At 40.8% G+C, this 22,845-nt stretch overlaps 1 protein-coding gene across 1 annotated transcript; it reads left to right on the top strand.

The window, feature by feature from the left end:
• Positions 1–563: 563 nt before the first annotated feature.
• On the top strand, positions 564–21,427 carry map3k3 (mitogen-activated protein kinase kinase kinase 3). Its single transcript, XM_086289965.1, has 17 exons — positions 564–1,970; positions 7,020–7,109; positions 7,582–7,703; positions 10,535–10,575; positions 11,015–11,114; positions 11,543–11,656; positions 11,891–12,011; positions 12,653–12,786; positions 13,167–13,240; positions 13,436–13,503; positions 13,892–13,987; positions 14,139–14,300; positions 15,028–15,176; positions 16,383–16,514; positions 17,054–17,183; positions 17,337–17,514; positions 18,727–21,427. Exons 2-17 carry the CDS (start codon positions 7,106–7,108, stop codon positions 18,953–18,955), a joined length of 1,854 nt encoding a protein of 617 aa, XP_086146091.1. The 5' UTR covers positions 564–1,970; positions 7,020–7,105; the 3' UTR covers positions 18,956–21,427.
• Positions 21,428–22,845: the final 1,418 nt, after the last annotated feature.

Below are 22,845 nucleotides of genomic sequence, written 5' to 3' on the forward strand. Positions count from 1 at the left end.
CAAGAAGGAGAGTGATGGATTGTGTGTGTCCAAACCTTTGACTGGTGTGTGTGTGTGTGTGTGTGTGTGTGTGTGTGTGTGTGTGTGTGTGTGTGTGTGTGTGTGTGTGTGTGTGCGCCCGCGCGCGAGCGTGTTTCTGCTTCTTTTAGATAAATTGCATATATTGTATAATTGTTGCATTACACTACGCAATAAATGTTTCAAATACATGCAACAATAATCCTATGATATAATAAAGTACAACCCGTTGACCTTTTTACATAAGTATTCCACTCGCTCCAGGTCCAGTACTGCTGAAACAAAAATAAAATGAAAATACTTGACTTCAAATACTTCACGTTAGATTATTCTAACGTGTCATTTAAATTCAATCAGGGAATGCACGTTATTGTTCAATCTTAAAGGAAACATTGGATGACTTCTTAGACGGATGAGGACTGTTAAATTAAAAGCTGTGAATTTCGGATTTCCCAACTCTTTTTCACGGCAGCAAACGCTTCACGACGTCACAGCTGGTCCGCCCCTCCAATAATATTGTGCGCGCTCCAGAAAGAAGACTTCCACCGAGTAACAGCGCGTCCCCGCGGCTGCTCGGCTCTAATTTAGATAGTTTAGGAGTCAGAAATCCCCCCGGGATTAAATCATCGTTATTACTTGCGTTTGGATGCCGGACAGTGAAGCATCTGGGAAACATGGATACAACCTTTTCGAGCCGTTTTCTTGACTTCTTGGAAGCATAAAAGCTGGTTCCGGTGGCGATATTTTTTCTGTCAGGAAGTTTGACGTATTCAGCTGAAGATTATTTCTTGCTTTGTTTTGGTTCGGAAAAGTTGTGGACGACCGCTGGTTCCTTTCAACAAACGACATCTTTGTTACTGTCGCTAAAAACAGACCGAGCTCGTCTAATGTACGTTTTTTTGTTTATTTTTTAAATATCACTTTGCTGTTTATATGAATACTCCAGGATCTACAATTTTAGAGTCTGCAGCCCTGCGAAGTTTAAACATCGATGGACTTTATCTTACTTGGCTTCGCATGACATAACGCATCTGGTTAAAGTATATAATAAACTCAAATGTAGTACTTTTTTCTGCCAATGTCCCAATAGTCTGTTATTTTTAAGTCTGAACCCAGAACGGTGCTATCTCAATTAAATTAATCTGCACATTTTTATAGGCCAGATAGGCCTTCGTGTATTCTTCCCCGATTATGTTATATCATCAATCACGTTGCAATGCGATGCAGTTATGTTCAATGCAACAATGAGAATAAAAAACATCTTCTGCCTAGAATATTGTGGATTTAAACCTGGAACCACGGTCGAGGAAAATCTGCAAACTTAGCAGGAAGAGAGGCCATCAGAATCACGGAAATCGTACGGTCTTTCCTCTGGCGAGCTGCTACCCACAAATGGATTTCATACAGGCCATACGGTTACTGTTACACTTTGGTTTGGCAGCTTTTGTTCGTATTTAACACTGTAATGGGACACGGCTCTGAATACATTTCTAAATTCATCGATTTTTAGTGTGACTTCTAAAGATGTTTTGGAAATTTAAGTTTTCCAAGGATCCGAGGCTACAACGGCGCAAAAGTTTGCCTCTGGGCCACAGCTGGAGCTGTTTGATGTAGGTTTTCCCATCGGAACATTTTCTCTGTGAGGCTTACAGCTGCCTCTTGTGACCGTGCTTGTTTTTACAACCTGGAAAGAATCGGTTTGTGTGTGTGATCTAACTTTCCGTTAAAGAAGACAAGCCCCGGTACCTGGGGGGGTCAGCCCCGCCGATGGCACCTTTACAGTCACTCACACTCTTTGGTGTGTTGGTCTGACCGAGGACACTAATGGACGTTAACAACAGCTGGACCTACTGCGTCATTCCTGCCTCTAGACTACGGTGACCAGTCGGCTGTACGCGGGAGAACCTCGGTCCTGACCTGACCTGACCTGATCTGACCTGCCGACTCTACAGGTGAGGGTTGTGAGCTATACCTGAGAGTAGTGACAGGTGTAAATTATGCGCTGTGTTCATGCGACAGGGAAAAAATGTATATATTTGAAATATTTTTTATATCTGTCTGCCAAAAACAGAAATGTAAACTTTTCTAATTATTTACGTGGGTCGGGTTTATTATTATTATTGTTGTTATTGTTATTATTATTATTGAATAGGCTATGTCCTGGAAATTATTTGTTTTGCTGAATTAGTTGAATAAAGTCTAAGAAATTGACGGTATAAAAAGCTGGAGGGAATTGAAAATGAATATTGATTGTAGTTGTAGTATTTTCTAAAATGATTTGTGTGTGGTCTCTTGTCTTAATCAGTCAGGGTTGAAAATGCCATTCAGCTTTCCACCTTTTTAATTGAGAAAAAAAATTAAATTCATATTCCATAGTGAATATATAACAGCTGTGCTTACAAAATTTAATAGCTTATCTTCCTCAAGCATGTGTGTCATTCCATTCTGTTCCATTTTCTGTATCTATCCGGTTCGGGTTGCGTGGGCACTCCATCTCATCTGGGGGACTGCTGAGACATTTCCAAGTCAGCCAAGACATTATCTCTCCAGTGTGTGCTTTTTCTACCCTGGAGCCTTCTCCCAGTTTGGCTCAAAAAAACCTTCCTAGCACAGGACTTGGAGGAATTCTAGTTAGATGCCCAAACCGCCTCAACTGGCTTTTATCAATAGTAGAGTAGTGTCTCTGATGTGAGTCCCTCCCAAATCACTGAGCTCCTCATCTTTTCAATAAGGGAGAGCATCAGGCAGTAACTCGTCCCTGGCTTGGAGTCAGCAATCCACCCTTTTCTGGCTGAGGTTCATGGATTCAAACCTGGAGGTGCTGGTTCTCATTCCAGCTACTTAACACTTGCTTGCAAACCAACCCATGTTACGCTGGAGATCACTGCCTGATTAGTACGGAAAAACCACATCATCTGCAAAGAGCGGAGACGTGATCCTGAGGTTGCCAAAGCTGAAGCCCTCTGCCATGTGGCTATGCCTTAAAAATTCTGTCCATAAAAGTTATGAACAGAATCTGCAACAAAGGGCCAGAAGCATCATCCTAAACTTCCAAGTGATGCTGCAGAAGCATGTCAAACGAGACAGCCACAAGTTCAGAGTCTTAAGGAACTCGGGGCAAATTTAATCCACCCCAGGGGCTCGACCACTAAAGAGCTTTTGACTACTTCAAAATCAGTCACAGTAATGGGCCAGTCACCCCTCCTTGTCCCCAGACTTTGCTTCTACTGCAGAAGGTGTATCAGTGGGCTTGAGAAGTGACTATATCCTCTATTGAGGTCAGCAGAACCCCATCCCCATTGTAAACAGCGTGAGCAGGAAGCTGCTTCCCCTTCCTGAGTCACCTGACAGTTTGCCATAATTGCCAAGTGAGACCGAAAGTCTTGCTTCATTGCCTCCCCAGACTCTCAGACCCGTGTTTTTCACTATACGTTTGGGGTACGCCAAGTCTGTCCAGCATCTTCTACCACCACCTGTTTTAACTTATAGCCAGGTGGTGATCAGTTTACAGCTCTGCTCATCTCTTTACCTGAGTGTCCAACACAAACTGCAACAGGCAGATGGTCTGATAACAAAAACAATCACAAAGTCAATCCGCCTGACCAAATCACTGCTGTGGATTGCCCCCTTCCTCCCAAACTTAACCCCCAACCAGCGATTGACTCCAGGGTGGGACCCCAGTAACCCTATCCCAGGGTATCCATGCCCCTTTTTGTTTGTTTGTTTGTTTTTCCTTCATCTTGTGAATCACTCTTAGTTTGGCCCCTCAAACAGGACCAATTTGCTTTGGGAGACCATACCAGGGGCAAATAGCACTCAACAACATAGCTCCTGGGATCATGTGTGCACACAAACCCCTCCATCATGATAAGGTGGCAATTCATGGAAGGGGGGGGGGTGGCTGTACTATTTTGCAGCATACCCCCTTCTGCAGGTAAAATTAAATAAAACAACTGAACAAAAATCAACTCAACAGCTAAATTAATAACTTGTACCCAAAGCTCCACTGTGCAGTTATTTTTATTGATCTGAATTCCAGAGCAGCACAGGAAAGAGAGTGTGTCAGTGAAGTCTGAGATGGCAATGAACACCTACACTCAAGTATAGTCGTTTGACAATATTCAAAGGTCTAAATTTAAGTGTGACAGAGTTTATCTTAACTTAAGTCAATACGGGAAGTCTTTGGGCCAGATTAGTTATGGGCATATAAAAGCATAAATCTGTTTTATGGACGATAAGTCAGGACTTCTGTGTCAGAACTTCCAGATACACAGTAACGTTTGTGTATCTGCAGATGTAAGTTTGTTTTCTTAACAACTACTGTTGAAAACTAACCTTGAATGACTTCATGTTACTATTTAAAGGAAAAGAGAGAATTGATAATGAGTGATGCAATTGCTTACTAACTGCAATATTTTGCATGATGAAGTATTGAGAGGAGACATATTAGAGGATGCTTTGAAAGGCTAGGTTTAAATGCAACTATGAACCTAGAACAGAGCTCACTATAGGCTATTCCCCACGCCATCCTGGTTAGAGTTTAATTTTTGTCACATTTGTATTGAGGAGTAAGCAATGGGCCCATTTGCTGGATACATCTGACTTTGATTGCCAACTCCTGCTACTAAGACAACTTTGTTTTAAAGCTAATATACAGTAGTATATTAGCTTTAAAACAAAGTTGTCTTTATTCACAACACTTTTGCAAGCCTATCCATGAATGCAACAGAAGGTGCCAGCTTTCTGTCTTTAAATCTTTTTCGGTGGTTTTCATATTAACATGCACAATGAACATTTTGATGTACATTGTACATAAGCTTTGACTTTCAGTGTATTTCCATGTGTGAAAACACTACAGAGGACGTTCTAAGACTTCACGTAGCCAACACAAGCACAAGCTCTTTGTTGAGATTGCAATATTTAAATGTGGTGGGTTGCACTAAATGAAAAGCACATGTGCACCTGAAACAGGACAGACATCAGGCCATGGGATTTTGCTGCGAAGCCCTCAGTCCTAATGCATCACGGGCTTGAGACAGGGGACTGTGGCTGAGAAAAACAGCCTCAGACTAAACACCTCTTAAAGCAGACAGAGAAGAGAGGGTGGAGGAAAATCCATGTAAATCCTGCTAGTCCTGGAAATGCGATACAAGGAAAATAAAGCAGGCACAGCTGACTGGACTGGTACAGTGCAGCTTTACTCTCCACTGAATTCCCCGAATTCCACTTGGGAGGTAATTAAAATCAGGAGAAGCAAGAGAGAGATGAGGGTAGCTTGGGGACTTGACAGAGAAGCTTGTTGTTGTGCTGTTGACCATAAGGACCACTTGAGTTGAGGTTTTGTTTCTAAATACTGTGTTGACTGTTCTCTTTCTCACACATTTTTTTAGGTAATGCATGAGGTAATTGCTCTATGTTACCTCAAGTGTCTGTACACTAATGCAGCAGTGAGAAATACACGCTGCATAAATTCAGTGTTATTTACTTTGGAATTAGATGCTATAAACAAGTTCAAGGACTGCAGGACAAAACTATTTGGCACCTTCACCGTTGGCAGGGCAACTTGAGAGTAGCATAAGCTTGAAAGCAATGTGGCAACGCTCCGGCGACCACAGACGGACATGCCCTGCATTCCTGTGGGTGATTATTACCCAGAAAGCCACAAAGTCAATGAGTTGCCTCAGGTGCCGATGCTGCTTATTTCATGTACAGTAGAGTTTCTCGAGTTCTTGTTTTCCTTTAAGACAGCCTTTGACTACAGAATACAGACGGACAGCCTCTGCTGTTGGCTCCAGACTCAGACACTGTTCAGCTTCTTGTCTGACCTTCTTTGACTGGGGTTTTTTTTAGTCACAGCTATATTCTAAATCAAACCAGTCCTTAGTTTTCAAGACTTACTCAGCAGCTAATGATAGAATTTGTGTAGAGGGATTGATTTGCTGCAGTATATTTCAAGAAAAATAAAGCATGTGTCAAGTGTGGGTTCAAGTTTCTGGTCATAAACATCTTCCTAAGGGTGCTGTGTGGTACACAGTTTCTACATAATATCACCAGATATTACATTGAGGTATCAGAACTGGGTGAGAAACAAGTCGGTGCATTTCTGGGGGAACAGCTGTTTTAAACTGTAGTTGCTGGCAGTGAGTCACTTGTATCTGGTTGACTGAACAATATTTACTCATTATTTGGGGCATTTGTGAAAACGAAGTTTGTGTTGAGACCTCAAAGTCTCAAGAAACTCTAAAGTGCTTTGTATTTGCCTTTGCCGAATTAGTTTAAATTCCATGGTTTATTGGTACAAATATGAGGGAAACCCTCTCCATTGAAGGAAATGCCTCAGTTTATAATGCTGTTGACGCCTTGAGCAGGGCTGATAATATTGCCTTGTTAACATCAACAATGGAGTTATGACACAACCAACTTTGAGTTTTGCAGCTCGTGCAAAGGAGGCTGTTTAAAGCTGGTAGTTACTTGAAACAGCAGAAAACTCCTCACAAAGAACATTTTTCCCATATGAACAAAGCCAGAATAATCACTGCCAGGGCAGCTTGAATTTCAGCCGTTTCCAACTGTCATTCTTTCTCATGGGCAAACTCACAATACACATTCTCACATGCACTGCACACTTTCTCATTCGCCTAGCCTTGCAGTCAGAAAAACTCTTTAGGTCTGTGGTCTGCAGGGTTCAGTTACGTGCCTGCAAGGAATGAGAAGAGATTTGTGTTGTAAATGAAAAAGAGATTCTCTGAAACACATTAAACACTAATGTGTAATTTCATTACTGTAATTTCATATAAGACGGGTACAATATAACAAGTTCTTTGTCATGCCAGCGTTCTGGTCTTATTCTGCGATTCCTTTTTTTTTTCTATTGTCTCCAATAACATTTACCAGTAAGGTAGTGCAAGTTTTTAATGATGCCCTTTGTCTTATCTGTTCTTACCTCAATTATTGCACGCTTTATTCTCATAACTAATTGATTTCTGTGTTTACCACTAAAGGCTCTGGGAGTTGGTTGGCACAGCAGAGGCAACCCTGCAAGTTTCCGAAGACTGGTTTGTAGACCTCGATCACAAACAACGCCACAATGAGTAAGTCTTAGAGTATAGTTTTCTAAACAACATTAAAAACAGACACAAACACACCAATCACCATCCCCGAGGGCATAGCTGGTGCGACTTGCTTCTCCAGACAGTCAGGTGAAGAGGACTGGTTTTCAGCATTCTGGAGATAGGGGTCTGGTTCAGCCCCAGGGCTGTATGATGTCTGTCCAAGCTATACAAGGGGAATATTTTTCTTTCGTGAGCTTTTCCAGACAAGACAGAACTTGCCCTGAGATCAAATGTGGGAATAAGGCTATCAAAAACAAAGTACTTCTTTCAAGCCTCCAATACTCAGTCACAGGATAGTTTCAATAAAGCTGCAATTAAAGATGACTGATTGTCTTTTCACACCTTTTAGTGCAGAGCTCATATGTCTTTCACTTTGTGCCGTGCTCACACCACTCATTTGTTAATCCACTGTCTAATTGTCTGCTTTTTGCCAACCTATTTTCCCCTGTAGATGAGAGGCAGGCTCTCCACTCTATAATGAAGGACCTCGTTGCTCTCCAGATGACGCGGCGGCAGCCTGTGTTGTCTCATGACAGCGGTAAACCCAAAACACCAGCACAGGCCAACAGACAGGTACAGCATCAGTCCATCGCAATTTGGCTATAAAGTAAGAATTAATTATCTAAAATTTCAGAAAATTAATGAAACTGAAGAACTTAAAATCTTACAAATCAAAAACAAAACATGCTGATCCAATATGAATACACAACATCAAGATTTTGTGAGTCTAAAAACACATAAGGTGAGTTTTGCAATGTAGTTCTGAAGACATAAAGTTGTCATTTATTAGGCAAGACCCTTTAGAAACAGGTCTAAACAAAGGTTAAACCCTATAAATTTGTTTGTCTTCATAAGCTGCTTCCTCAGTTGTTGTGTCTTAAATGAATCCGTTGTAATGTTGTGTTTTGAAGGACTATATTTTCTCTAAGTCATGTAGTGAGAAATGAGTTTAATAAACATAATCATAACATAATAAACATAAATTGTTCTATAATTCAATTTAAAACCCCGAGTCTAGAGATCAGGGGGGACAAATGTGTCAAGCAAAGAATTTTTATTAGAGAAAACTTCTTTAATAGAGCTCAGTGTAAGTGTCCAGGACTATTTGACAAAATTTTTTGATGCTTTTAGTATTTCTCCTGATGCACATGGTACATAGTTTTAGCAAAATTACATGAATTTCCAAAGTCACCACCAATTTGTCAAATAATTTTTTAGCTTTTCTAAAAAAGAAAAAAGAAAAAGTGGCACTTGGCCCACCTAAAATTTAATCTTGGTGTTTGCCCAAAGCAACGTTCTGGGAAATAAAACTCGTTCCCATTCCTGCAAAAGTTGCATCTAAAGATTGATATACATACTTCACTTTTATCTGTACAGTGTGTGTGTGTGTATATATAAAGCTTATGTGAGCACCTGACAAGTTTACAAAAGAAATTGGACACTAGGGAGCAAGGACCCTAGTTTTGTCCAAAGGTAGAATGGAAAAGTTCACAAGTAGTAGAAACAAATTCTTCCTCATTTCACAGTTTTACGTGGGCTGTTTGAAGAATCTTTGCCCGGGATATAATAATGCAAATTGTGGGGGATAGTAATAGTAGTGATATGACAATATTTAAAAGAGAAAAATACATCCAAGTTAAATTTGACCCGGGTTGTTGCTGTTCATGGGTTAATGGTCAGCATCCTGAATCCTAAGCTGTAGTTTTGTCCTCAATTTCCAGTATTACACTTTGTTTTTTTTGTTTTTTTGTCCAAATGAAAGCAATGGGAAATAACTTAGTTGGTAAGATTTAGAGCTGGTGGTAGGTGCAGTTTGTTACCTTTGGACAGGACCATGTTAGCTGATCTCTCCGTTTCCAGTCGGATCCTGGCTGTAGCTTCATGTTTTCTGATGGTCAGTCAGGAAGCAATCTCCTCATGTAACTCTACAAGAAGGTGAATAAGTTTGTTTCCTGTAGAATTATAACAAGAAATTCTCTCTCTGCTTGGCTATCCATGTAATCTCGGTAACTTTATTTGCAGTTGTTACGAGTGCAAGTTCTCTAAGAAATGAAAGAGGTACACATTGGCTCGGCTTTGTGTGAGACCCACAGGTGAAGTCTAATTGGTATGATCACCACTACTCCTCAGTGCAGCCTGAACTCTCTTAGGCAAGCCTTCTTGTAATTTACTTAATTAATCTTCAGCAATAATTTTACAGACGTCTTGAGGGACATTCTTAGGATGTTGGCTGCCTTTTGTTGCCTTCTGTCTGATTCCACGCCACTTCAGTAATAATACGATCTATCATTTGAGGAGGCCAATCCATGACTGCTGGAGTTTCATTGTGTTTTTTCTATACCTATATGCTTTGGAAGTGTGTTTGGGGATATTATCACACACTTTCTAGATGGTATTGCATGGTGGATCAAAATCTGACAGTATGTTTTTTCATGCATAATTCCATCAGTTTTGACAAGATTCCCAACACCACTGGCTGCAGCCCCAAACCAGACAGAGCCTTAATTGTGGTTTACAGATGGCTGTAGACACTCATTCTTGGCCCTTTTTTCTGACGTCATTTGACGCACGTACTGACGATTTGAACCAAAAATTTGGAATTTGTATTGATCACTCTGTAAGACCTGTTGCCACTGATTTTCACTCCAGTTCTCGTGGAGTCTGGCACACCTCAGGCTTTTCTCCCTGTTTCCCTTCCTTAAGAATGGTTTCTTGACAGCTATTCACTAAGACCATTTCTGATCAGGGTTCAGTGAACAGTAGATGGATCAATTGGAGGACAAAATGCAAAGGCCTGTGTCAGGTCTAAATTTGATTTCTTTTTCTTATTTCTTAAAGACATGACTCATCCGAATCTTTGCCACCTAATTTTTGTTCTGCTTGTCTAGTTTCCTTAAAATTTTAAGGACACACTGCATAAGATATGCCAAGTGTGCAGCATATAGCTCTTCGCGAATCATCTTACTGGTGTAAGAATACTGTTTAGGGCTTAAACTTTGTTCTCATTGGCATTTTACATAGATTCAGTAAAGAAACAAGAAATAATTATGTGCTTTTCCACCGGGCCGCTAGTAACAAAGAATCAGAAGACGCAATTTAAAATAGGTTCTTTCCTAAGTTGTTAGTTATGTGTAGATACAACTTTGAGTAAAACAACATTTCTCTGAAAAGGTTCAGGTACAACGACAACTGGTCTAAATAATGAGTGAAAAAGCAGTCAATCTCCAAAAGAAAATCTTTTAAAGACTTGCATTAAGATTAGCAAACCACTGCTCACTTTTTAAAAAATTGCCAGAAAATCTGGCTCCTGGAAAGCAAAATATAAAGAAATGAGAAGTTACTTGAGACTTTTGTACATTACTGTATTAGCACTCTTTGAGCTTGCTATTTCTGCTTTCTTTCAGGACGACGTCAGGATAAAGTTTGAGTTCTCAGGAGAGAGGAGGTGAGTTTGGCGTGGTTTGCATTAACATGCATGTTGTGAATGTGTGGCTATCGTGCTTTCCAGTAGTATACGTTCATATGCAAGTGAGAGGGACTAATAACTTATGGAGGAGACATAAACACATTCACTTAGGCATGCAGCTGTTGTCACATGTTCCAGTTCATGAAAGAGCACTTCTCACAGTCTGACACACACTTCATTCAGACTGGTATGTGAGCTGGAGAAGAGAAGGGGAAAGGACTGTGGTTAGCCAGCGACTGCCAACATAAACCACAAATATGCAAGGTGTACATAGAAAAATCTGCACACACTCAAAACATCAGCTTGTGTATTTTGTTTGCATGTGTGCACGTAATTTAATGCAGTTTCTTTACCAACTGGTGTAAATCTTTCATAATTCCTTTGTCTGGATGATTCATTGCTGCTTTTCTTTTTGCAGGATCCTGGTCTTTGGACGACCTGTACAGTTTGAGGAAATTCAGCAGAAAGTCAAGACGGTCTTTGGCCAGCAGCTAGACCTGCATTATATGAACAATGAGGTAAAGTGTTATACTGTGCCCCCCCCCCCCCCGCCCCCTTCACCCAACCACCCACCCACAGCTGCTCCTTCCTCAAGAATTTGACGGATCGTTGAGTCGAGACATGTTCAGAGTCAAGTAAAAGATGCAGGAAATTGTACTTTAAATCTTAAGATGTTATGTTCTTAAATAGTAGTTGTAAATCCTCTTTTGAGGAAGGGCAAGTAATTTGGTAAATGGAAACATGAGTAATGGATCATCCGTTATCAACTTTCCAATTCTCATTCGCCCGATTGTGCCTTCCTGCATGTCTGTTTTCTGTGTTGATTTAATGTTCGTGCATTTTACGTTTGAACAGCAGCCTGTGTATGCTTGTAAATGTTGGCAAGAATTTGTTTCCATGTCATTTTGAATGTGTGTGTTCTTTTTGTTGTCTGGTTTCTTGGCAGTTGTCCATTCCTCTGCGAGGACAGGATGACCTTGACAAGGCAATCGACTTACTAGACCGGAGCTCCAACATGAAGAGCATCAGGATACTGCTTCTCACTCAGGAGCACAGCAATGTAAGACACACACACACACACACACACACACACACACACACACACACACACACAGGGGCGTGCATTTACAGCATACAGTTGCATCACTACCATTTCTCCACCACAGCGCCATGTTCTGAAATACCCAAGTTCCTGATTTACCGACACTAACTGGTTTGATGACATGAGGAAATTGTTAAATGTGTTAAAGCATTGTTCACATCTTCTGTTCTCCTATCTTTTCCCAAACTACAGGCGTCCTCTCCTTCCCACCACGTGCCATGTAAGCAGGTGAGGATCAAATCCTCCCACTCCACTGGAGATGTGAGCACAGTGTACCAAAGCTCCGAGCCCAGGGGGCGTCACCTATCAACTGGTAAATACTGTGATTTCTGGTCTATTTAAAGTTCTTCACAATTTTACTCATTTGAGAAAAAAAGAGATCTGATTGACTTGAACTGGATTATATCTCCTGAGAGTTACTGAATTATCAGTTATGGATATTTTTGTTGTGCCTTGATTTCCTTGCCTGTCTTATTTTACTCTCTTGTACTGGTGTGTCTTTTGCTTCCCCTTGTTGCAATGGGTCCTCTTCCTTTTCCTGTTCACCATCACTAGACGATGCCTGCTGGACAGCAGCCAATCAGATTACAGAATGCTATTAGTGTGGCGGACCAGTGGTCTGTTTTAGGATTTTTTTTTTTTCCCCCTCTAGAAGAGGAGGGGTCAAAGTAGCTCCTAGAAGGCTTGAGAGCTTTGCATCATAACAAGTTTAAATGCTGAAACTAGTTCTCATTGTTGCCTTATCTTTGTTGGTCAGCAAGAAGAAAACCCCCAAAATTACAACATGGATGTGTCCTCGAGTTTTTTGACTGTAGTCTCAACAGCAACATGTCCGACTTTCATGTGTACAGGAAAATAAAAATTAGTTTCAGTTGAGAGGAACAGAGCCTAACAATTTTTAAAATCAGGCAAACATGTAACTTGCTAATACACATCATTTCTGACTGATTCCAGGTTCTCAGAACACAGGGCGTAGTTCCCCACCTCCTGGCTACGTCCCTGAACGCCAGCAGAGGATTGCCCGCCAAGGTTCATACACCAGCATAAACAGTGAGGGAGAGTTCATCCCAGAAACCAGCGATCAATGCGTGAGCCATCTCTTTATTCATAATGGGGGAAAAGAAAACTTATAATAAAAATCATATGGATCTTGTGTCTTTGTGATTACGACTTTTAAGATTTGTTTACCTATGAGATTCAATTAAGATCTTTTCCGACTTTGGTTTTTAATGGGCTGTGAGGCTGACATGATGAGATTTTGTAAACATGTTCCTAAGAAGTTCAAATTAAGTTTGGGAATAAAAAGCTGAACTAAGTGCTCGGTGAATTCCCCAGATTTGCTCATCTCCATTTTCCAGTGCAGCTGTTCTACAGAAAATGAAAGTTTTCAAAAACATAGTCCTGTGTGTACGCAAACCACACGCGCATAAAAACGGACACTCTGAATTTTCCATTGTGCCCTGTGCAGGTGCTGGATCCCTGGAGCAGTGCAGAGAACTCAATTTCTGGAAGCTGCCAGTCTCTGGACAGCAACTCAGACAGGTGACAAACAGGCTCTGCCTGCTAAATGTAAAACTAACACTGATGCCTCCTACCAGGAGCTTCTCCATTACATTTCAACTACTGGTATTTGGAAAATAAAATAAATGCAATGTTTTGCTGATGAAATGCTTAGCTCATTATGGGAAGGCTTCTGAACATACCTCAGTCTTCATCCTTCCCGCTCCTCTTTCACAGCCCCTCACTGAGGAAGTCTCGCATGCACAGAGCCAAGAGTTACCCTGATAATCGTCAAGAGTGCTCAGGTAACAGCCAAGCCAAGTATCTCCATTACCTATATAGAAAGATGATTACAGCACTCATGTAATAAGACATACAATGTGTGCATTCAGTCAATACCTTAGTATGTCTTTAAAGCCCTGAAGACATGTTGGGTAAAGATTATATTATACACAATATAATCATTTAATAATAATTTATCTGTTATCTACTTTTGTTAATCAGTGTTTTCTTGTCAGTGATAATGTAAACTGACTGCAAGCTTACATGAACAGCATTTTTTGTAAGTACAAGCTACAAAATAGAGTATCAAAGAAGCTAAATTTAATGGTACGTGACACCGTGCAGCTAACTAAACTGTTGTTCAACTGCAGCTTCCTGCTGAGCTATGACACTCTGGGTGTTTGTTTTCAGATCGGGAGAATCATGTGTATGACAGGGTTGCAGGGAAGGGAGGCACCTTTCCTCGAAGGTACCTTGTGTCCCTCCCTTATAAGGACAACAGTGAAGGTGAGATTAATGATATCTACTATATATGTAGCATTTTTCAAGTAGGTAAAAATTTTTTCCTACTGCCTCCATCTGTAGTATAGCCTTCCTTAGTCTCACCATTCACAATGTTATATTAGAATCAGCCGCACTCTTTCCTGTTCTCCTCAAGGTCGCCGAACGTTTCCACGGATTCGTCGCCCTCAGGGGAACCTTTTCACTCTAGTGCCCTCAAGACGGTCACTCAACGGCAGTGAGGAGAGTCTGGGCAGCTGGCAGCAGGTCGACGCACAAGGCAGGCTACGCCCCCAGGATCGTTCTGTTCCCCATAAGTGTGAGTAAAACACAACTTTTTAATAAAAAACTTCATACGCAGTGCTTGTGACAGAGGTGAATAAATGAGTCAACAGCGCTAATTATTTTTTTTCAGCTGAAGCTTATCTCAATCATGATAGTTCCTGTTATACTGCATCATAAAGAAAAAACCATTTGATTTCATCCTCTTCATAAAATCACCCACGGGAGCAAAATTATAGTGTCGGTAAATGAAACTTGTAACTAAATTTGACAGGAAGTTCGGTCAAATGACAATTTTAACTCCGGGTACTTGGAGCCAAGTCTGCCTTAAAGACTGGATTTGAAATTGTAACTGGAAATGACCATTTAAGGAAGTTGTGTAACAGTCCTGAGATCAATTCCACCATTAGGCTGGCGTCTTTCTGTCTGTTTAGTTTGCATGTTCTTCCCGTGTTTGTGTGGGTTCTCTCTGAGTACTCCGGCTTCCTCCCACAGTCCAAAGACATGCAGTTAGTGGGGATAGGTTAACTGGAAAATCTAAATTGCCCATAGGTGTGAATGTGAGTATGAGGTGTGTATATGTGTTAACCCTGCGACAGATTGGCGACCTGTTCAGGGTGTACGCTGCCTCTCGCCCTAAGACAGCTGGGAAAGGCTCCAGCCCCGTGCGACCCTGAAAAGGATAAGTGGAAGAGAATGAATGGATACATAAAACAACAACCAACAAATGTTTTGTTTTTTGTTTTTTGTCTGTTTGTTTTCAGCGCCCAGTGCTCCGGTGACGTGGCGCCGAGGGAAGCTTCTGGGCCAGGGCGCGTTTGGTCAGGTTTACCTGTGTTATGATGTAGATACTGGGAGAGAGCTGGCTGCCAAGCAAGTCCAGTTTGATCCTGACAGTCCTGAGACCAGTAAGGTGAGGAGCTAGGAGATATTCATTGACACGGATGGTTATGCATACCTTCATAAGCAGAATTTTTTTTTTTTCACGTGTGTGGGTGTTCTCACTATTTCTCTCCCTGGTACTCTTATTTCCACGGTGACTTTCTTGTCATGCTCACATGTTGTATATTTGCAAACTTTTGCTTTTGCTTGTACATTAAAATTGTTTGTCAGAAGGTTACATCACATCCTCTTTTTACTGTATATCTCATGAATGATGAAATCGTTTTTTTCTTCTTGTTTTTTTTTTATGTCAAACTCAAGGTTGCACATTACTGACAAGTCATGAGTCGGGACCAATGTCCAGCTGAAAATGTGCCAAGTGTGACTTCATACGATAATCTGTTCGGGTCATTATGCTGGAATGTAGATTGTTAGCAGGAATAGCTGAGCATGGGATTAATAAATCAACCAACATCCACAGTTTAGCTACGGCTCTGGATTCAAGCTTCCAATTTTATTTTATCCCCCGAGACAAAAATAAAAGCCTGCTGGAAGGAAAATCTACAAACTAAAAGTGGAATGCATCGTAGAAGTTGTCCTTCCACCATCAACCCCCCTCTTCCCCATTTTAATTTCTTTTCCTGTCTGCCACAGAGAAAACACGCACTGTCACTTCCTGTATCTGAGAGCAGCCAGATATTGCAGTGGTGACGGAGGGGCAATGGGTCAGCATTGCATTGACCTCTTGTTACCCCTTCACACTCCCACTCCCACCTCCTGCTTGTAGCAAATGTGATTCAGTATTTGCTTCTGTTAAAGCAGCTTCAGTGCTGGGACCTGGGGATTAGTTTGTGTCCCTCTGAGTTCCTACTCTTCCTTTCTCTCTGTCTCTCTCTCTCTGCTGTGGCCTAATTCTCTGAAGTAAACACAGGAACTACTTTTAGGGAACTGTGCTGTTGGCTTTTATTGACTCCCTGCATTAGTTTCCACTTTTGGCTTGACTTCACATGCAGTAAAGAAAAAGTAGCATTTGTTTATGGCTGCATTTGTTTATGATGACTGTGTAATGCTAACTGATATAACAGGGTCTGGGGCGGGAATTAGCTGTAGCTGAAATCCACATTGTGCAATTTGCAAATCCATAAAAATGCAAAGATGTTGAAAAATTATAGATTTTCTGTTATTTGTTGCCCTTTCTTCAGTTTTTAATTTTCCCTGTGTTCACTGTTCTGTGCAGGAGGTCAGCGCTTTAGAGTGCGAAATCCAGCTGCTGAAAAACCTACATCACGAGCGCATTGTTCAGTACTACGGTTGTTTGAGGGATCACAATGAGAAAACTCTCACTATTTTCATGGAGTACATGCCGGGGGTGAGTCTCAGCAGCTCTCATTTTACAGATTCAGGCAGAGCAGTGATTATTTTCATGATAATCATTTGCTCAATCGCAGGCTGTGTGTTCATTTCCATTGCATGTAGGACTGAAACCAGTCGCACGAGGGCAACAAAGACACAAATGTCCACGAGTTAATGTTTTGCATTGCTGTGTTGACAATATAAACATATTTTTTTATTCAGTAAAGCGATTTGACCACTGTAGCTCACAGTAACTGGGCAGTTTTTTGTTTTTTAACTATTCTAGAAACTAGTGACAGAAAGTGACAATGTGTGATTTTACTTAAGCGGGGAAAGTAAAATAATGTTTTTCTTTACTCATATGCAGTTGTTTGTTATTGAATAACTGGCTGAGAAACACATGTTTGTTTCCTTTTCATTCTTCTGTCATCTTCAGCTTTTTAACTTGATTTCTTAGCTCATTGTCTTTACTCTTTATTGCATTCACTATCTCTGACTTGTTAAGCTGTTGTTTTAAGGCGTTACCATGTAAAACCTGTGATTTCTTCCTGTCAGGGTTCTGTCAAAGATCAGCTGAAGGCCTATGGGGCCCTGACAGAAAATGTCACCCGCAAGTACACAAGGCAGATACTGGAAGGCATGTCCTATCTGCACAGCAACATGATTGTACACAGGGACATCAAAGGTATTCCTGTTAAACTGCAGATACTGAAACATCATGCTCTGCAGAAAGAAAACGTTTAGTATTTTATAATGAGATGCTTGGTTCTTACTGCGTGTGGATGATGATTATTGACATGTAATATTTTGCATGTTTCATATCAACTGTGGCTTTCAGGTGCCAACATCCTGCGGGATTCAGCGGGAAACGTGAAGCTTGGAGATTTTGGTGCCAGCAAAAGGCTCCAGACCATCTGCATGTCTGGCACCGGCATACGCTCTGTAACCGGCACCCCCTACTGGATGAGTCCGGAGGTGATCAGTGGAGAGGGCTACGGAAGGAAAGCTGATGTCTGGTAAGACCAAAAGATCCACTTCAGTTTAGTTTTGTCCAAGTTGATCAAGGCGGTGTGTTAAACTGAAGTTGACCTCTGCACCGTTTCAAAAGGCTTGCTGACATACAGTTTATTTGCTAGAAAGAGAGAGAGGCTTAGTAGAAACTATGGAACTGATACAAATGCATGATGGTGGTACAGGTTTTGGTGTTGACATGGATGCGTTAGATGGGGCACAAAATAATGACTAAAACTACAAGAACTATATTCTTAATCTGTGCATTTACTCAAGGACTGCACTTTGAGTACATCTTTTTATGCCTCCTTGCTTTATTCTTTTGGTACACTGCTTCTTTACAGCAACATCCATACATGAAGCATTCTCTACTTCAGTTTTTTGTGTCTCTCAGTTAACAAATCAACTTACACATTAAACATAGAGTAAAAAAAGCAAGGTTTAATGTTGTCAGGTCACGGAAATCTTATTTTACATACAGATGTATCTTTACCCAAATCCTTCAGTAGACTGGCAACTTGTCCAGGATGTACCCCCTCTGTCCCAGTGACAGCTAAGATATGCTCCTGCAGTAGCTGCAGTAGTGAATGAGATCACCAGCAGTCTTTATTCACTAATAATCGGGTGTTTGTTGTTGCGATTGGTGCTGGAAACTTGTGTGAGAGTGAAACAAACACATGAAGCACCTTGATTGAAGTAACAAACTGCTAAGTTTATTGGGCAGAAACACTTGAAGATGAAATTAGGATCACACAATGAGGGAATGGGGAGGCTGAGACGTGTGAAAATACCAGGCTATTACTTGGTAAGCAGGAGTAACAATGTTCTCTCAAAAGAAAACACTGAGTGAGGAGCCTGCTGTATGAAACCCACTTTCTACTACACTCCCACACACAGCAGACCACATTCCCTCATGCAGTCTAATTGGGTGGTGACCCACCAGGCGAGTGATGTGATTGGCTGAAGGCCAGTCAAACAGGTCATTACAGAAGTTGGTATGTTCCAGGTTTTCAGTTTGTGCTGGAAGGAGAGTAATGCTCCCAGATAGGTGGCAGAGGCCATCTGCAGACAGTGTGTGTCGAAGTTTCCACCAAACACATTCCTGTAAGGCTTTAGGAGTGAGTCGCACAGAAAAAATGTGGTATTTGTTTCAACTTGTTTTGAGACTCCACTGTAAGTCATATTAAAGTTACATTCATTGTGTATGTCTTTTGTAGGAGTCTTGGTTGCACAGTGGTCGAAATGCTGACAGAAAAGCCACCGTGGGCTGAATATGAGGCCATGGCAGCGATATTCAAGATTGCCACCCAGCCCACCAACCCGCTTCTGCCCTCGCACACGTCCGACCAGGCACGGGACTTCATCCGCAGCATTTTTGTGGAAGCCAAACACAGGCCCAGTGCTGAGGAGCTGCTCAGACACCCTTTCTCCCAGATACTGTGTTGAGACCTGCGTGGTTTCTGAACTGAACCACAGAGTAGCCTCAGCAGCATGTGCAGCTTCCTTAAGATCCCAGAAATCCAGACATAGAGATGACTGAGATGTCAGTGTTAAGGGCACTGAGCTTCTTCCAGGACTCAGATACTTCAAAGAAGATTTCTCACAAGCACATCCAAAGAACACAAACAACACTGACCATGGCAGTCAACACGAAGCCTTAGAAATGCCAGTATGTGCTCTTACAAGAGTCTCCACAAGGGGGGAACAAAACACAGATTAAGTAGCTTGATAGATTCAAGCTCACACAGTCACACACACCAAATGATGCACTCCAAAGGCAGAATGATGTAGTTAAGGCTCAAGCACCAGTTGCATCAGCTCCCATGTTTACGTTCACTTGTGCAGTTATGAGAAATACCAGATATCCTTAAGTATTTAAATCTAAACATGCAGCTTAGGCTCATTTTAAAGCTACAGTGAGCCAAAAGTGTAAGCTGAACCACAGTGTCGCTAAATGGACAGGATCGCTGTTCTGTTTTCCCCATCTTGTCCATCTCCATCTTTCTGAGACAAAGAAATCTCTCTTTTTTAAGCTATTTGTGATGCACTTTTTCAGTTTTTACCCCTTTAAAATTAAGATGTTTTAGGATGGTTTAGTTATCTTGGTAAAAGGGAAGATAGGAAATTTGGATAACATCATGATAGGACACAAATACACAAAGCCTGACGATATTATCTTGAATAGACGATGATCCTCCACAACTATGAGGGTCATTTGTTTTTCTGTTTATTGCATTTGAATGGATCTAACATTAGTTTATCTGGAAAATAGTCATCCTGCAGTCTTTGAACAGAATATATAAGAAAAATCTTTTTAAAACATGAAGTAGAAATCAAGACTTTAACTGCCAAAGAGTTGTCGTGTGCGGCTAAAGTAAGAAACGCACGTTACTCCCAACTTGACCAATTAGTTTAAATTAGTTAGTTTTTTACTCAAGTTTAATTTTGAGAAACTACATTTCTGAAGCAAACTTTTCAACGATTGCCAGGTGTTTTGTTTTTTTGACATGCTTCGCTCTTTCACTTGAAACTAGTTTTCATGTGTGAGAGGTGCAAACAGGAGCAATGCAGGTGCTTAGCCTGATCTAAGAGAGATTTTTCTAACAGTTAGTTTTCAGGTAGAAGAACAATATCTACTCTTTCAGGCCGTCTTAATGCATTCAGGTAAATTCAGAAAATCAGTGCGTTTCAATACAGTCTGGGGACTGAGCTGAATAATGTAATAAACAGTTTAAGGGATGTTTAGGGTGGAACTTCACCTCGTAGTAACTAATTTTTCTGTCAGACATCCTCCTGCTGTAGCTCAGAGCAGGAGTAGATAAACTAACCTTGTATGTATAAAAGTAAATCAGATGACGCTTTTTATTGTTTGAAAAGTCAAACTAAAGGCCTTAATGTGATGGGCCTTCTTCGTGTTCACGTGTGTCTGGCCCAGACCTCCCTGACTGAGAAGCTTTAGCGTAAAGATCAATTTAAATCAGATGCACTTTTCTATAAAAGGAATGTTTGTGATGTTTTGGTTTGTTTAACTTCAAATGTGAAAATTCTTTCACTTGTATTTATATCCCCATGTCCACTCCAGTTAGATGTTTATAGGTATATATGTTTAAATATATTTTTTATATTCAGACTCTGTCAAAGCTAATGATACTTTGAGGACTTAGTTTTGTTAAAAGTGACTCATTGAAAGCAACTGGTTTTGCAGACATTTCAGAAATGGGGTTTATAAATGAAAAATGGATGGAAAACGAACTCAGGCTGCCTGGTTTTTGTTCCAGTGCAGAAAAATGTTTCCACACATCCTTAGCTATACATTTTGAAGGCAGTATTACCTGACAGGTTATGGAAAATTTGCATGATTGGCCATACTGTTTTGACTCATCTAGGAGACACATGAATGAAACCTTTAGGGGTTTAACTTACAAAAGAAATTTCTAGGAATATTTTTCTGTGAACTCAGTGTTATTAAAGCATAATTAAGTGGTGTGTGAGCCAAAGACAAACAGGATCAGAGCCAGCGCTGAATGTCAGAGTTCGCTGTTCAACCCAGACGACGACTTTGTTTATCCCAGGGTTCAGACGAGTCCAGTATTAAATGATTTTTCTGGGCAATAAGCTTGCTACTGCCGTAACTGTAATAGAAAACTATTTCTATGGGGCTGCTACATGCTAAAGGCAGCTAAAATGTGTTTTAAGTGATGCAGTTTTAAAGAAATTAAGGACCCTAGGATGATCAAATGAATACAGACTAGCTGGTAGAAATCAATATATGTAAATGTATTATATGTATCATGACAAGACTTGCAGTGCAAAGTCTAATGTATCAAATTTATTTTACAGCAAGAAAAGAATAGTATGTTATATATAAATATATACTGTATATATGTCCTTCCCTGTCTCAAAAACAAATAAATAGTTTTTAAATATGTTGTCTAATTGTTATCAGTGTATTTATATGCGTGGGAGGACGAGCCTGTCCAAACCCAGTGAGTCCTGTAAATGAAGGGACACAGGAGACTGAGCTCATTGTTGGCAATAAGAAGCTACTTGATTGATGCGCTCGTTTTTCTTTTCTCTCCCTCCCTCGCTCTGTTTCTTCCTCTCGTTTGGCTCTTTCATTCCTCTCATGAGGGAAAGCAGGAGGCAGACACAGGAAGAAGAGATTTCTACAGGCCGTGTCCGCCTGTGAGATGGATAAACAGACTGTATCGAACAAAGGGTCTTTTTTTTTTCGTGAACTGGTGTCATATAGACATTCCCTTACTTTTGAGAGGCTTTGTTTTTATTGTCTTTTCACTTTTTTTTGAGAATGGGATTATAGTGTAGAGTGAGATTTTAGGGTAAATGACAGCTTTCTTTTCTTTTGTTTCAACTAATCATTTTACCACAAATGTGCTGCATAGATTATCCATAAGGAAACCATTATCATTGATTTTAATTGGTTCAAAACTGTTTGTCAAAGCACATCCTGTAGTATTCTCATCCTATCAAAATACTTTGCTAAACTAATGACATCTCTGTCTGCTAGATAACTTAGTAACTAGTATTTGCAACTTGTTAAACATGGAGAACGAGGCCTCTAAATATCTGAAGGTTAGGATTATTACTGTGAGCTGATGATGTTAACGCTTATCCAACAAAAACTCTAGCGTGCCCTCTCTTTCTTGTCTTTAATGAGGCTGTAAATTCTGACATGTTAATGATTTTCTGACCTGAGTATAATCAAGTGAAGCTTGGGTTGTTATCTGAGTGCCATCCTCATTATGTGATGTGTAGGGTAAGCAGAGCTATCTTGTGTGTATTTGGGCCCCCAGCATTCCTGCTGACAGGCAGACTGGAGCTTGGGCTCTAAACCCCGTCTCTCTGACGTCTTCTTTGTGGCTACGCTCTGTTTGGACCTAGTGGTGCTGAGTCATATTGCTGTTCAGTCTGTCCCAGTTAAGCCCCCCTGATTTTCATTAAAACCCTTTTCCCATAAGGCCTTGCAGCTTCAGTAGAACCCAAGCATTCAGCTGTGTTTTTAACTGTCAAGTCTCCATCGGCACCAGCCTACAGTCAGTACCAGCAGTGGGAGAGTGCTCAGATCCTTTGTTTATTGCACAAGAACAGGTGTTTTCATTTATTTTCCCCAATTAGTCCTCTTTTTTGGGGGGGGGAGTGTTATGGAAATAATCAAAGTATGAAAACCTTCCCACCGTTGAAGCTGAATGAAGCAAGTAGGAGATTCAGACAGACAGGCACGCTCCACACACTCCACACACTCCTTAGATGGGATTTAATTAAGCATATAAATTAAAGGAGCTCAGTGCCCCTGTATTATATGTGACTAGTAGGGA

This window comes from Aulonocara sp. 'chitande type north' Nkhata Bay, linkage group LG4, assembly GCF_057382095.1.
Source record: "Aulonocara sp. 'chitande type north' Nkhata Bay isolate Kocher_YH1m ecotype deep benthic linkage group LG4, A_spYH_male_GT1.1, whole genome shotgun sequence".
Lineage (NCBI taxonomy): Eukaryota > Metazoa > Chordata > Actinopteri > Cichliformes > Cichlidae > Aulonocara > Aulonocara sp. 'chitande type north' Nkhata Bay.